The sequence below is a fragment of the Clytia hemisphaerica genome, unplaced genomic scaffold (assembly GCF_902728285.1).
Source record: "Clytia hemisphaerica strain Z4C2 unplaced genomic scaffold, Clytia hemisphaerica genome assembly, whole genome shotgun sequence".
Lineage (NCBI taxonomy): Eukaryota > Metazoa > Cnidaria > Hydrozoa > Leptothecata > Clytiidae > Clytia > Clytia hemisphaerica.
Window position 1 is genome coordinate 715,205 of NW_027103902.1, and position 13,790 is coordinate 728,994.

At 35.3% G+C, this 13,790-nt stretch overlaps 1 protein-coding gene across 1 annotated transcript in view; it reads right to left on the reverse strand.

Annotated features, from left to right (window-relative positions):
- Positions 1–426: 426 nt before the first annotated feature.
- Positions 427–13,790, reverse strand: part of LOC136808948 (IQ domain-containing protein H-like) — a 32,978-nt gene continuing 19,614 nt past the window's right edge. Inside the window, exons 19-31 of the mRNA XM_067065514.1 lie at positions 13,638–13,693; positions 12,473–12,558; positions 11,374–11,504; positions 10,920–11,013; positions 9,865–10,080; positions 9,324–9,430; positions 8,856–9,023; positions 7,920–8,117; positions 5,412–5,537; positions 5,076–5,137; positions 4,098–4,206; positions 3,524–3,699; positions 427–794 (exon numbers count right to left, since the gene is read on the reverse strand). Coding sequence (XP_066921615.1) covers positions 3,544–3,699; positions 4,098–4,206; positions 5,076–5,137; positions 5,412–5,537; positions 7,920–8,117; positions 8,856–9,023; positions 9,324–9,430; positions 9,865–10,080; positions 10,920–11,013; positions 11,374–11,504; positions 12,473–12,558; positions 13,638–13,693 — 1,509 coding nt within the window. The 3' untranslated portion in view covers positions 427–794; positions 3,524–3,543. The remainder of the gene's footprint in view (positions 795–3,523; positions 3,700–4,097; positions 4,207–5,075; positions 5,138–5,411; positions 5,538–7,919; positions 8,118–8,855; positions 9,024–9,323; positions 9,431–9,864; positions 10,081–10,919; positions 11,014–11,373; positions 11,505–12,472; positions 12,559–13,637; positions 13,694–13,790) is intronic.

Sequence of the window (13,790 nt, forward strand, 5' to 3'; positions counted from 1 at the left end):
ACTTTTCAAAGTGTTTTCAGTGAAAAAAGTTTTTTTCAGTTTTACATGTGTAACTTGTTGAAAAATGAAAAATGAAAGAAAAATTTGAACTTAAATGTACACCATTGTTGTTGGCTAATATTTTTGACATATACCAATAAAGGATTTGCTAATCTTCAAACATATCCTTACTACCCAGCGTACAGCATTTATTCACTCAAGGCCGTGGCTTGGTAAGAAGTTCTGACCAGTTTTGCGTACTATCCATCCAGACCTGATAGACAGATACTTTTAAAACTTTTCGGATAAAATTTAGTATACTTAGAACATCAGGCTTGAAATAAAAGACCTGAAAAAGGTCAAATTCTCAAGCAAGAAGTGAAAATTGCACCGCCGACCCTGCATACCTGTTACACCTCTTACAATTATGAAAAAAGAAATTGATTTAAGAAAATAATATATATTTTACATGCTTAATCAATAAGTTACACCAATCATAAAAATATACGTCAGTTATAATATTTTAAACAAATTTTTCAATATTTACAGGGTAAAACATAAAAAAATATTTGGTCTGATTTTCAAAGGGGTTTGTCTAGTTTGCTAATAATTTGACAAAAGATTTCATTCAAGGCGGGCGAATTTAAACGCTAACACAAACTACGTTAGAAGGTGTGGAGAAAAATTTTTTTGATTCGATCTGAAAATGCTTGTAATTGCGAATCAATTTGTTTGAAGTTGGGAAAAATTTCGAGTTAAAATTTTCAGTAAAATATTACGTTCAATTCATCACATATTTCGACTTCATCGCGAATCTAAAAATTGAATAGAAAATGAAAGATAGAAATGAAAGACTACATAAGAACGGGGGAATATTCAGATTTTGAAGGGAAATTTTTGTGATTTAATTCAAGCTAGATAATGATAGTTTTGAGCGGGTCAAACCGGCAACCGACCAACAGTAGTAATTCAGACATTGGCTAAAACCTAAAAATATAAACAACCCTGTCCATTAAACTGAGAAAGCAACCAGACTTTTCTAATGTGGTACCTTCCTTACCTAAAACAATCCAAAAGGTCCCTAAACAACGCTAAACAATTAAATGCGACAAGACGACAAAAATTCTGCTGCTACCGTACAGCAACTTTGAAAAAGACAAAACCAAGCTGGCGCTTTATCCAAGACAAAGACCTTGCAGAGTCTTGTTTAGCCGGCCAGCTTAGTTAGTCTCTCGAATTATTCGGAAATTTCAATTTTCACCTGAAATGTTTTCATTGGATTGTTTAGGTAACTTTTGGATTGTTCGAGGTAAATACGGTAGCCTTGGGAAATTTTTTTCAAAACCGCTCCTATATACCTGGTACAAGCTCATAATCCCTATAGTGTTCGCCTGCGCGCCCAATCGTTATGACCATTTAGCCAATTTTATTAATAGGTAGTTATAAGAAAGTGGCTCAGTGATAATTTTATTTCCTTTAATAGTTCCCTCTCAATAAGTAAACAGCTATAGACGTAGCATAAAAATGGATGCCCTCGTGGACCTTGGGTTACAAAATTACTATTCATATGATGTACCCCTAGGCGAGACCAATTTAAATTGTTGTTCTACGGACAGATCGTTAGAAAAATATGGGTCGGTCGGTCAGTAAAATAAAAATAAATTTTTCATTTATCAGGGTTAGGGAAGGTACTGAAAATATTTTCCAACAGAATATCTGGATCAAAAATTCACTTTTTTTATCTTCGATGGAGATCACAATAAAATTTTAGTTTATGGAATGCTTGATTTTTAAATTTTTCAATTTCTTGAAATAATTTTCAGTTTTATTCAAATTTAATTCTTAAAAATAACTTGTGTGTAAAATATATTGTAGTGGAAATTCAATATTATTATTTTTTTGATTTTAGCAAAAATAAGGTCGGTCGGGCCCGTAGAACAACAAATTAAATTGGTCTCGCCCTAGTACAAAAGTAGAAACAACTTATGACTACTTGAAACAGTCTGAGTAAAAACTTTGAAACCTTATAACTCAATGACAATATCAGACAGTAAACAGTGACCTTTTTGTTATCTTTCCCAACCTTGTAAACAACAAACAATGCATAGCCTCTTAGAAATATGATACATGTCGTAAAAACAAAGATACACTACTCAAAATATAAAAGGAGAAATCTAGACTTCGTGTGTATGTCATCATTTCACACACTCACTACACTGTTCTTAAAAAACGTGGATAATTTTGCTCAACGAAAATAAAAACATGAATTCAGCACCACACAGAATGGAAGGTCGGGAAATTTCAACAAAAGATTTCCAACGTGAGAACGAAAAACTAAAAGCGGAAAACGCAAAAATGAAGGATGATTATGAAAAGCTGTTACAAGCATTAAAGTTCGAAAATTTGTCCTTGAGACATGAAAATGAGATTTTACGTCTCAAAGCACAACATAGTGGTGAATCTAACAAATCTGTGTTCGATTTGGAGAAAGAAAATCTTTCTCTTAAACATGAGATTGAAATGCTGAAAACGAAATGCGGTTCTGTGAGCATCCAGCCTGGTAAATCTGATGATGACGTCATTTCAAAAATAGATCTTCAGGTTCAAGCGTTGACCAAAAAAGTTGGTGAAGTGGATAAAATGAATGAGAAAATCGGATCATTGGAATCAAAGATAAAAGACCTAGAAGGTTCAAACAAGAAAAAAACAATGACAATGAAAAGTAATACCGCAGGACACAACAACGCCCAAATAGAGATGAATCGAGATCGAACTAAGATCACGGACGAAGGAAATTCAACTAAACTGGATGAAATATCAAACCAAATGGCAAAGTTGATTGATGAAATAAAAACTACGAATATCGAGCAGAAACAAATACCAGAACCTCCGAACATGGAAATCAAAAACGTCAATTTGCTTTGGTTTGCACAATCCTTTTTTATAGGAAAGGCTCAGCAAAATATCCATAGTAATGCTTCGTACGAGAAATGGTATGAAAATTTTTTTTCCACGTTACAGATTAATGAACCTGAATCTGTTTGGAACCAGACAACAAAATTTTTGTTCGTTAAACAGGCTATATACGTCGAACACTGCAATCAAATTAATGTGCAAATTTCTAGAGAAGTCAGTCAGTATGATAATTCTACATTCAAGATAGGTGGCGTCGAACAGAAAGATTGGGAGAGTGGTACGTTCATGCTTTTACACCCATTCTGCAACGAGCTTTCCCGGAAAATTGAAATCAAAACAAAAAATGATCGTGGAGAAGGAACGATTTGCACATTTTGCACAAATCACCGCTTTTATAAAAGAGCTGATTCCTATAGTACGTATAAGGAGGTTGTAATAGTTGGCATCTTTGAAAGGAGACACAAAATTAATTGAATAAACATTAAAGAATTGATGAAGAAACTATTATTTTTAAGTAATCAAATAATAAGATCATTTTTTAAAGAAGGCATCATTCAATTACAAAGTATATCGCTCAAATTCTAAATTTTAGAAACTACAAACTTTGGCATTATCAATTTTTACTCACCGAGGCTAGAAATCATTTTTTTAATTCTCTCCAACATTTCCCGATTGCGGCGTATTATTCCGAACGGATAAAACAAGTTCTCTTTGATAGGGGTCCAAAGTTGGGTAGGAGTTTTGATCTAGTTCTGAGTTGACTTGCAACGATGTAAGAATGGACCTCAAATCATCGATTGCACCCTAAAATGTGAAAAATGAAAATTGTTTATTTTGGCACGGCATATGAATGATACAGAGCACCGTGGCAATGTCAATGTAACTAAAAGGTTCGAGATAAGTCGAGATAAATCTGTAAGAAAAATCCTCTTTTGAAAAATCACAATGTTCTCAGATAGATAGATCCCGAAAACTTAATTTTTGTTTCCATGCAAATTTTGGCAAATTTTGATTACAAAATCAGCTTTAACTAATATTAATAAAATCGATCTGCACAGGCATTAAAAGTCTTCATTTTAATAAAAGTCGTTTCTAAGTAGTGCCAGTCAGCGGTTTCTTCATTACTGTATTAGAGAAAAACATTATCGTTTTCGGAAAAGAGCCAATCAGAAAAATCCTAGGGAAGAATTTTCATTAACTACCTGAAAGTTATGTTTCCCAATCATGCCCGGTGACGAAATATCGTTATGTATAATTTGCAGATTGCTTGCAAAAGTTCGTATCGTGTCTTCCAGCGTTTCTCCAAGTGTTCTGTAAAATAGACATTTTACACAACTTTTTTTCACATCAAAGAAAAAGAAAAAATTTTTTCGTGAACTGGCTCGCCGATAAAGAATTTCGAAAAGTACTTTTTTCATCAAAGATCATTGAGCCAATACATTTTAAAACTTTCTTGATTTTATATCCATACAAGGGGGGGGGGTGGACGAACATTTCCAAGGGGTAATCTGAGAAGAATTTCCAGGGGGGTCTGAAAGAGTGTTTTTTCATTTTTCCAATGGATAAAAAGTTATTCAAAAATGTTCATCCAGGTAGTAAAAGACTGATTTTAGTTCGTCCACCGTCAACTACACCGGTAATGATTTGCCATTTTCCAGAGGGCATCCACACATTTCCAAGAATCTTTTTTTTGACTTGAAAAGGTTCGCCCACCCCCCTGTATGGATTTTTGCAGTAACTCATGAAAGTTCCAATGATCGCAGAATCGCACATACACATTTCTTTTAAAGCAACCAGGCTGCTAAGGCTCGAATTTTTTTCACTATCTCGTAAAGTAAAAGCTTTTTAGATAACCATATAACCATGGCAAACGATATTTCTTGACCCAATGAGTACAAATATGGTATAAAATCAGGGGTGGTCAAAGCAAGTTTTTCTGAAAATGAGCTAAAATGCTGAGCAACCCCAGGGCTGACCCAAAAATTGGAGTTGCTTATGAAAAATTGAAGATTTTATGAATGATGAAATCTTTATTAAACTGAACATATCAACCTCCTATCAAAAGCCACTTGTACCGCTTTCTGCTTTACTGATGGACGTAATACAATCCTTTCGTGCGCACTATCAGAATCATAAAACGGGACTGGGTTCGAGTTTCGGAACATACAGTAAACACTTACAACATTCCGACGGATTCTTTGCGGATTTTGTCCAACAATGTGAACGTTGTTCCAAGACGTGTCTAAAATATATGAAAAGATGAGATTTGAGGGGGTCTATCTAACAAATCCTGCATTACTAAAAATAGACAAAAAGAGCGACAAATTTCATAAAGAACGACAAAATTCAGTATTACTTCTTATAAAACAGTTTGAGGGGATAGAAAGAGATTTTCAGCGGGGTCATCTCTAAGCGTAAATCAAGATGGCACCAAAATACTCGAAATCCAGAATCCCCCAAAGTGACGCTAAATAATGCACAAAGGAGAATCAAAAAAAGCAATAGGGAGAATTTACTTTTTCATCATAACCGATACCACGTGCTTTACACATCTGAAAGAAGACGCCATAATGGACATTATTCAAATTGCTGTGAAACATTTTCCCACTGAAAACACAATGGCGCGCCAAATTCTCCACAATCTAAACGAAATAGAGATAGTCACTTTGAGAGACATTTAAGTTTTGGATATTTAAGTTTGAGACAGTGAACAAAGGGCGTATCCGAATAAAATGAAATTTAGCCGGTCCCGAATGAAAAAAATCTATAAAAGCCACTGGAGTTGAAAACAGGACAACACAAGCTTATAATACAGTCGAGTCTCCATAATTTAAAAACGCACGCGAGGAACACAAATTTGTTCGAGTTAAGGAGATTTCGTATCATAGTTTATACCTTAGCGGCCAAAACTTAGTCGGCCTTAATTTTAGCCGGCCTTAATTATTAGTCGGCCCTAATTTTAGTCACCTCGTCAAAATTTAGTCAATAAGGGCAGACTAATAATTAAGACCGACTAAAAATTTGAGCCATTTCTAAATTTACAAGCAGATGGAAAATAGGAGAAAGCTTAAAATACTGGAAAACAAGGAAAGCTTAATTATAAACTTTTAATTTGGCCCACATTTTTAGTCGGCCTTAATTTTAGTCGGCCCAAATTTTTAGTCGGCCCTAATTTTAGTCACCAAGCTAAAATTTAGTCACTTAGGGCCGACTAAGTTTTGGCTGATAAGGTATGGCATTGTTAACTGAAGGGGGAGGGACAAGAAAACTTGCTCGAGTTATAGAGGTTCCAGTTATGGAGGTTCGAGTTAAAGAGACTCTACTGTAAAATTCTGACTGGGCTTGAAGAGTTCCAACCAACTTTGATCGAATTCACTGATTTCATTATAGGACTCGAAATTCAGCCAGTTTAAGCAATTTTTCTTAGTCATCATGCTAGGAACATGAAAGTTTGCGAAGAAAAATAGAAAAACAAATCTTTTGATTCAAAAATTTATTATGCCGTTTCAAAATCAGGCACGATAAACGAAGGAGGTGCTAAAACGATGATTGGAAACAAAAATGCTATTTCTCCTTCCCGAACTGTTGGTGTTCTCATTCTCTTGAGTGGACAACTTGCAAATTGATTTTATCAGCAAATCTTATCACTTTTTTCATTAAGAACGCGTTCAAAATTTTCAAAGATTTCAAGTGTTTTTAACTTTTTGATTTTAAAAAGGCTTTTATTTTAAGCATTTTGTGAGTGTGTATTTTATACCTACGAAATAATATTTTTATATATAGTTTGTTATCCTGTTTGTAATCTTAATGTAATGAGTGGGACACACCTTTATATTATATCAAAAAGTGATAAGTGATCTAAATCTACCGACGTAGCTTGCACTTTCAATTTGAACACTTTCAACTGAAAATGTGGGAATCTTTGAACCCTCCTTTGAAAGAAAAGTTGCGAATTAAATTGATTATATCTCTTTTAGCGCCCCATACCTTTTCATCAGTTAAATCAAAACAAAATGGTTTGTTTTAGCGAAATCTGGAGTATTACGTGCTTTACTAAGTTTCATTGCTTCAAGGTAAAATACTCAATATTTAAAAGTCGAGCAAATAGGAGGGGGATCCCGCTACAAAGCCCAAATATAGGGTTTGTATTTTTTAATCATAAACAAGAAGCATTTCTTTTAAAGGCAACTTAGTGTGCCTTATCGGTCCTTTTTACACCAATCCTAAATTAACACAGGCTCCTTTTTTAGTAGTGCTCAAGTTTAAGCAATTTCTTAAATCACTAACCCTTTTTGTGAAAAGAAAGTGTAAATCCTAGCTGGCCCCAAACTCCAAACATCATACATCTAACGTCTTAAGATACACATTATAAACGGGCGTTGAAACACTGTCAAGTATTACCAAAAGAACCATGCGAAACTTTTCACAATTGTTGACACTTTTTTAAAAAGCTTCCCACTAAAGTTTTAGCCTTGTTTTGAGAAACAATCGGATGGAAGGTCAAAAAAAAAAAAAAAAATCGAATAATATATCCACCAAGTTCCACTTCTAATTAGCATAATATATGGAGAAAGGTTTAGACAAGATGGATCGGAGACGTATTGTGTAAGTTTTGGCCTCAAATATTGGCTAGCCCCTTATAAGTATAAGTTCTGGGGTAAAATTGTTCCCACCAATACAATCATATTCTTTATTTATAAGGACTGCCTGCAACTATAACTGTAGGGCGGGAGGGTGGTAAAAAGATTCTCATTCAGCTTCAGCTTCAAATCTCTCGCCGACGGATCGAAGGAGCCCATCTTTCGGTTCACTTCTACCATTATGAATATAATATAGACCCAAAGCAATGACATTTAGGCAAAAAGGGAGGAAGGCGGCCGCCCATTCGCCAGGCCTTGGCGCTGAGTTGGTGATTAGCTAAATATTGATTTGTTGGTGATTAACTAAAACAATTTAACGGGTTAAATAGACAGTAAATTTTCAGGTGAAACCGACCATTTGTATATAAACACGATAAGACAAACCTCCTTAGGCAGCGTTTCTTTGTTCTTTCTCTTAGAACGATATGACATTTTAGGGTGGATGGTTCGTTGTATGCGGGCGGTGAGGGTGTTCTTTGTGACGTCATAATCACAATCAGACATAAATTGCATCATTTGAATCATGCTGTTCGATGTGGAGTAAATTATCTTCAAATCCACTGCCCATAATACTTGCGAATTCTATAAACATGAAAGGGGAAATCTTTGTTGAGAGTTTGTTTAGAATCTTATGAAATAGGTATGTAATGTATTTTATTTCAAATATTCGAACATAACAATGAAATTAATTGTAGCGTTCGATTATAAATTCAATTAATCGATTCTATCGAATACTAATCGAGCATAATCGCACCAACATTAATCGATACGATCGAAACTTCTTATCTTCTTCAAATCCCAATTCGTTCAAAGTTCAAGGTACTTTTTTATTCAAATGATTTTATTCCATTAATCATTTGATTTGAATGTGGACATAACTAGAATTCGAAATAAGGCTCAGTTGCAACTCGTTTGTTCTCGTTTCAAACGCTGGTTATGAAAAATTATCGAAATCAAGTTTACCCTATCCCTATCCAACCACGCGATTTTTTTCATCACTATATTGGTATGTAACGTTGGAGTGATATCAGTTCCTTTAAACAGCACTGTGACGTCAACTTTCCCCAAGGACTTTAATCGTGAGTTTATGTATTTGCGCTTTTGAGGACGGTAAAGTGACTGAAGCGATTTGGAACAACCCGCAAAATCGAGGACGGTAAAAGTGCTGATTTACCGTCGTCCTCGGTTGGTCAGGATCTAGAAAAATTAGAACCTTACCGTCTCCATCGCAAAAAACACACACATAAACTCGGTAATAAAAAGTTACAGACGGAAAAGTGTCGAAGAAAAAGCCGTGACCACTAAAGTTTCTACACTTACAGTATCGGGATCTAAGAAGGTGACAAAATCGATAGTGACGTAACCAATGATTTCTCTGTTCATGCAAGCTTGACAGATTGTCCATATGGCTTCTTTGATGATTTCTGGTTGGATGGAAGACTGGGGCAGAGTGAATCCCCAACAACGATATTGGGAATTCGAATGAACCTAGAAAGAAAATAAGAATAATTTTTTTTAGTTTTTTTTTCAATACAGTTTACAGCTGTCCTACCCAAAGATGAGCTGAAAATATAGTGCTTTCTTCTCTGAGCTACCTATTACTCAAATGTTCGAAAAATTTTAATTTCGGTAAAACCAGGGGAGTTCGAACCCTCAACTAACCTCAAACATCGTAAACAAATGATTCATCTATAAACTGGGGTAGCATTGGCCTGAAGTGCGTAAGTTGCAAATAAAACAAACAATGTTGAACAACATATGTGTACCGTGATTTAATAGACTTTGTACCTGATCGGCGATAGAGATGATCTTTAATTGGCCATCAGGTTCAATCAAAACATTTGCTGTGATTCCAGTCACGCTATCCGTTGGTGGACACGCTTGTAATATCCCACCTTGAAAAATAAGATGCACTTTTAAAAAAAAATGTCAGTCACTTATCTCCTCTAGTCTTAACAATAAAAAAATTTGGAACGGATGGGGTGACAACATTATCTTCTGATTTGGGCGGCAGAGGTCTTTGTAAAAGTGGTCTTTTTGTAATTTTCCAGCACCAGCAACAACCATTCAAACCCGAGTGGCGCGTGTATACGTTTAATTAAGCCAATAACGAGTGCCAGACTATAAGGCTATAGCTCCTGACCATGTTATCTAAAATGACATAATCCAATACTTTTTAAAAGAATATAAAAATACTCTTCCAATGTTACGAAAACCATTATATCTTCCTCTCAAGCTACAAGTTTTTCTAACAGATTGATGTTTTGAATTTCAAAAGAAAAAGTGTCTTTCGCGCTGGAATGGTTAAATACACACACCCATTACTTACCATTTCGGCAAAATATTTTCAGGAAATTTGAAGATTTTGGGAAAAGAAATTCATCAATAATGACCAATTCCTTTTCTAAAATATGCGGTAATTCAATTAAGATGGCGTTGTACGTAGATTCGTAACACCACGGTTGCGACCATTTTTCGCCGTATTTCTCCCGCTCACGTAACGCCATCCCGTAGCAATTCAAATGTTCGGCGATGTCAATGTAAGCTGAAATTATATGTGAGAAAGTTATTCGTTTTAATTGAAGGTTCAAAGTTAATAAGAAAGTTTCAAAAAAAATTCTTTAAAGTGTAGTCCATTCGTTTTGAGTACACTTTTCGTAGAAACCATGTCAGCGTACACCTTATTGGTATTATACTTCGCGTGTTACAAAATTTAGCGATTCGTGAAATTTTTTCGAGGAAACGTTTTGCGCGTGTACTAAATTTCACGATTGCCAGTTTCTGGAAATTTTCGCGTGTATTAGATTTCGCGATTCACTAACTTGGGCATTTTCAAAAAGTGGGAATAAAGAAAAAAACGACTGATTTCGCATTGAAACACAACGTATTGGGTGTAAACATACCAAAAATAGTAACAAAACTACTGGCAAAAATAGTAACTAAGTGTAACAAAGAAGTATTTTCGATTTTCGACCTATTTTGAAAATTTTTCGCGTGTATTTAATTTCGCGACTTTGGATTTTTGAAAAATTTAAACGGTATTGAATTTCGCGATATTTGGCCTAAAAAATCGCGAGATTAAGTACCCGCGAAATTTTGTAACACGCGAAATATAATACCAATAAGGTATAGATTAATTCTCCTTAGAGTGGTTTCCACATGGTAGCTAAAAAGAGTCCAAAGATGGTGAATGGATTTTAGTAAAGACACCACTCACTCACACCACTGTCTTTCCAACGATCAATAATTTGTTAATAAACCATGAGCTGATACTGAGAGATTGTTGAAAAAGTAACGTTATCATTTCCATAGGTCACACAAGTCTGAATGAATCACAAATTTTCTTTCGTTACTTCAGGACAAAATTGGACAAAATTTACCTACCTGTTCCTCTGCCGTCAATTTCATTGTCTATTTTCAACAACCATCTTTTGATGGACAAATTCTCTGCTATCAACCGTGCCAATGATTGGTAAAGCTGTGCGAAAGAGAAAAAGTATACTGTAGATAAAGAATCAAAGAATCAGAAAAGATTTCCTCAGTCAGTCAGGATGTAAAGAAATCAGAACCTAACCGCCTCCGTCGCTGAAAAACACAGACATAAAAAACTTGCTAAAGAATCAAAAAGGGTTTAACCTAAATCAACCATGGATAGAGGTGGCTTCGCAAGTTCATTGCTCTGCCTGATACTCAGTAATTAAAAACACTGATCAAGGGTGAGTGGAGTAAAACAGGGAGAAAGACTACCTTCGGGTAGATAGCTATTGAAAGAGTAGCCTTTGGATCGTTCCCGTCTATGGCATATGACTTACTTACTCAGGGAGTTAAAAGTACTCACTTGCTGTAGACTGTAAATATCGTGTTCCTCTGGTGGTCTTGAAACTCCAGCAGCTTCGAAAACACGACAAACGCCAGATTTCATGGAGTACAATTTTGCAATATCTGGTTCTGTGCCAAGGATAGGTATGTCTATGAAGAAAATTGTCTATAATTATTTTTGCTTTTCCCGGACTTACGGATCTGTTTTGCCGACTTCCCTCAACTGCATTGTTCTATGGGTCAGAGACCGTTCACCTAAGAAAGAAGTCTCTTTTACAATTATTACAATGGACTCTCTCTACTTCGAACTTCTATAGTTCGAATCTTTCTAACTAACTCTCAGTTCGACTGTCAAGGGACACTCTCATAAAAATACCCCCTATAATTCGAACAAACTTTTCATTCGAATTAGTGAACGTTAAATTGTATAATGTTAGTAGGACCATAACTAAGGGCAATCCAACTGGTACATGTAAAACCCACAACATCTAAACAACGTTACAGAAACGTTATAAAAACGTTGTTTACCAAATGGAAGGGATCAATTTATAAAGACTTCGTCTGTAGGTAGAAATTCTTCAACAGAGAGAGCATTTGAAACCATTTTTATCATCAAATGCAAAGCCCCAGGCGGTCGTGATGGATAAAATCGATCATCGATTTAAATCGATAACTAATCGATAACTAATCGGTCAAAAAATTGTGAATATCGATTGGCTAACGATTATAGATTTTAATCGATAACTGATCGATCGATTAGTTATCAATTATCTATCGATTTAAATCGATGATCGATTTTATTGATTACAGCCGTCTGGAAAGCCCAAAAGGGGCTTAAAACTCTTGGATAGAAAATTAAGTCACTTATTACCCATCCAATGCGTGACCCGCGTGGTTTTCATACAAACGTCAGATTGAAAGTAAAATCCATCGGCAAAATGTAAAAAAATATTACGCATGAAAACAAAGAAAACGCTGGATTCAATCGGTCATTCTAAAAGCGGAAAAAATCTTAAGGTTTCACTCTTCTTGCTTGAGAGAGGTTGAAGATTCCTCTCTAGCCCTTCGAACTCTAAACTGAATGGTTTTTACCCCAGATCAAAGAAAAGCTATTTTACCGAACTGTTCTGCAAGGTAATAATCATCATCGTGTGTCATTCCTGGAACAATATAAGCTTCTTTTCCTTTGATTAACTTCTTGATTCTAAGTGTAAAAGAGAGAGAGAGAGAGAGAGAAATTTGATTAAAAAACAAAGTAAGCATATGCAGAAAAAATGGAAAATCAGGGCTATGAACAGTCTTTAAACCCTTTCCGTACTAGCGTCGGATATATACGACATTTGTAATTCCACTCTATTTGCCAGTGTTGGATATATCCGACACGTGTATTTTATCTATTCTATATTTGCCATTGTCGGATATATCCGATATGCATTAAATCTCTAAGCGTTAAAATTGAATTTTTTTTCATAAATGAAAAACAAGGGCCTTATCTATTAACCCAAGGAACTATGCCAAATGCCAGCCTAAGCCGACCACCTTTGACGTCTCAAAGATAAAGCACCATTTTGACGCTAAATGCTGGTCCCATGGCCAGTAGTGCCAATATTTTCTCATTTCAAAAACTGTCGGTTATACATTGGCAAAACAGGAAACCCGTAAACATTTTTTTTGATAATAAATTTTCTTGGCAATAAAATTTACATATTTTTTAAAGCTGCAGCAAATAAATCGAGGTGCTAAAATAGGGTATTGGCACGGAAAGGGTTAAAATACAGAAGAAATACGTAATAAATCAAAATATGGAAGGAATAAGAAAAGGAATACACCTATTGCAATCCTAGCGCTAGGGAATTGGGTACCGGTTAATATCAGGGTCGTATTACACCAGAATGTCTTGATGTGATCAAGTATAAAAATAAAGCTTCAGACATCCACGCTTTTGACCCGGGTAAAACCAATCGTCTTCCAAGCACTGACTTTCACATATCTTGGATACAATTTCTCGATCAAATTAGGTGAAAACATTTTCAGCGGAAAATAATAAAATCTCCCATCAAAGAGGGCTGGGGGATAAAGCTTAGCCCAGGGTTTATAAAGGCCATTGCTTCCATGCTACATGATATTATTGAGTGCTTGTTTGAGGGAAAATTGCGTAAAAATTACTGGAGAACTGTTCCCAGCTGGCACACAACGTTGTTTTAACGTTCATCTAACGTTATATGGACGTTGTGAACGTTAGATGAACGTTGAAACAACGTTGTGTGTCAGCTGGGTTGTTACCTTTCAATTGTACGTGTGCTGTACTTGAGGATCGACGCTAAACATAAATTGTGTGCCTGAAAATGAAAACATAAGTGAACAAGACGACTTAAAGTCGAAAATTTCGCCTAGAATTTAAACTACATAGGAAAAACAAGAAGTAGAGATTGAAGC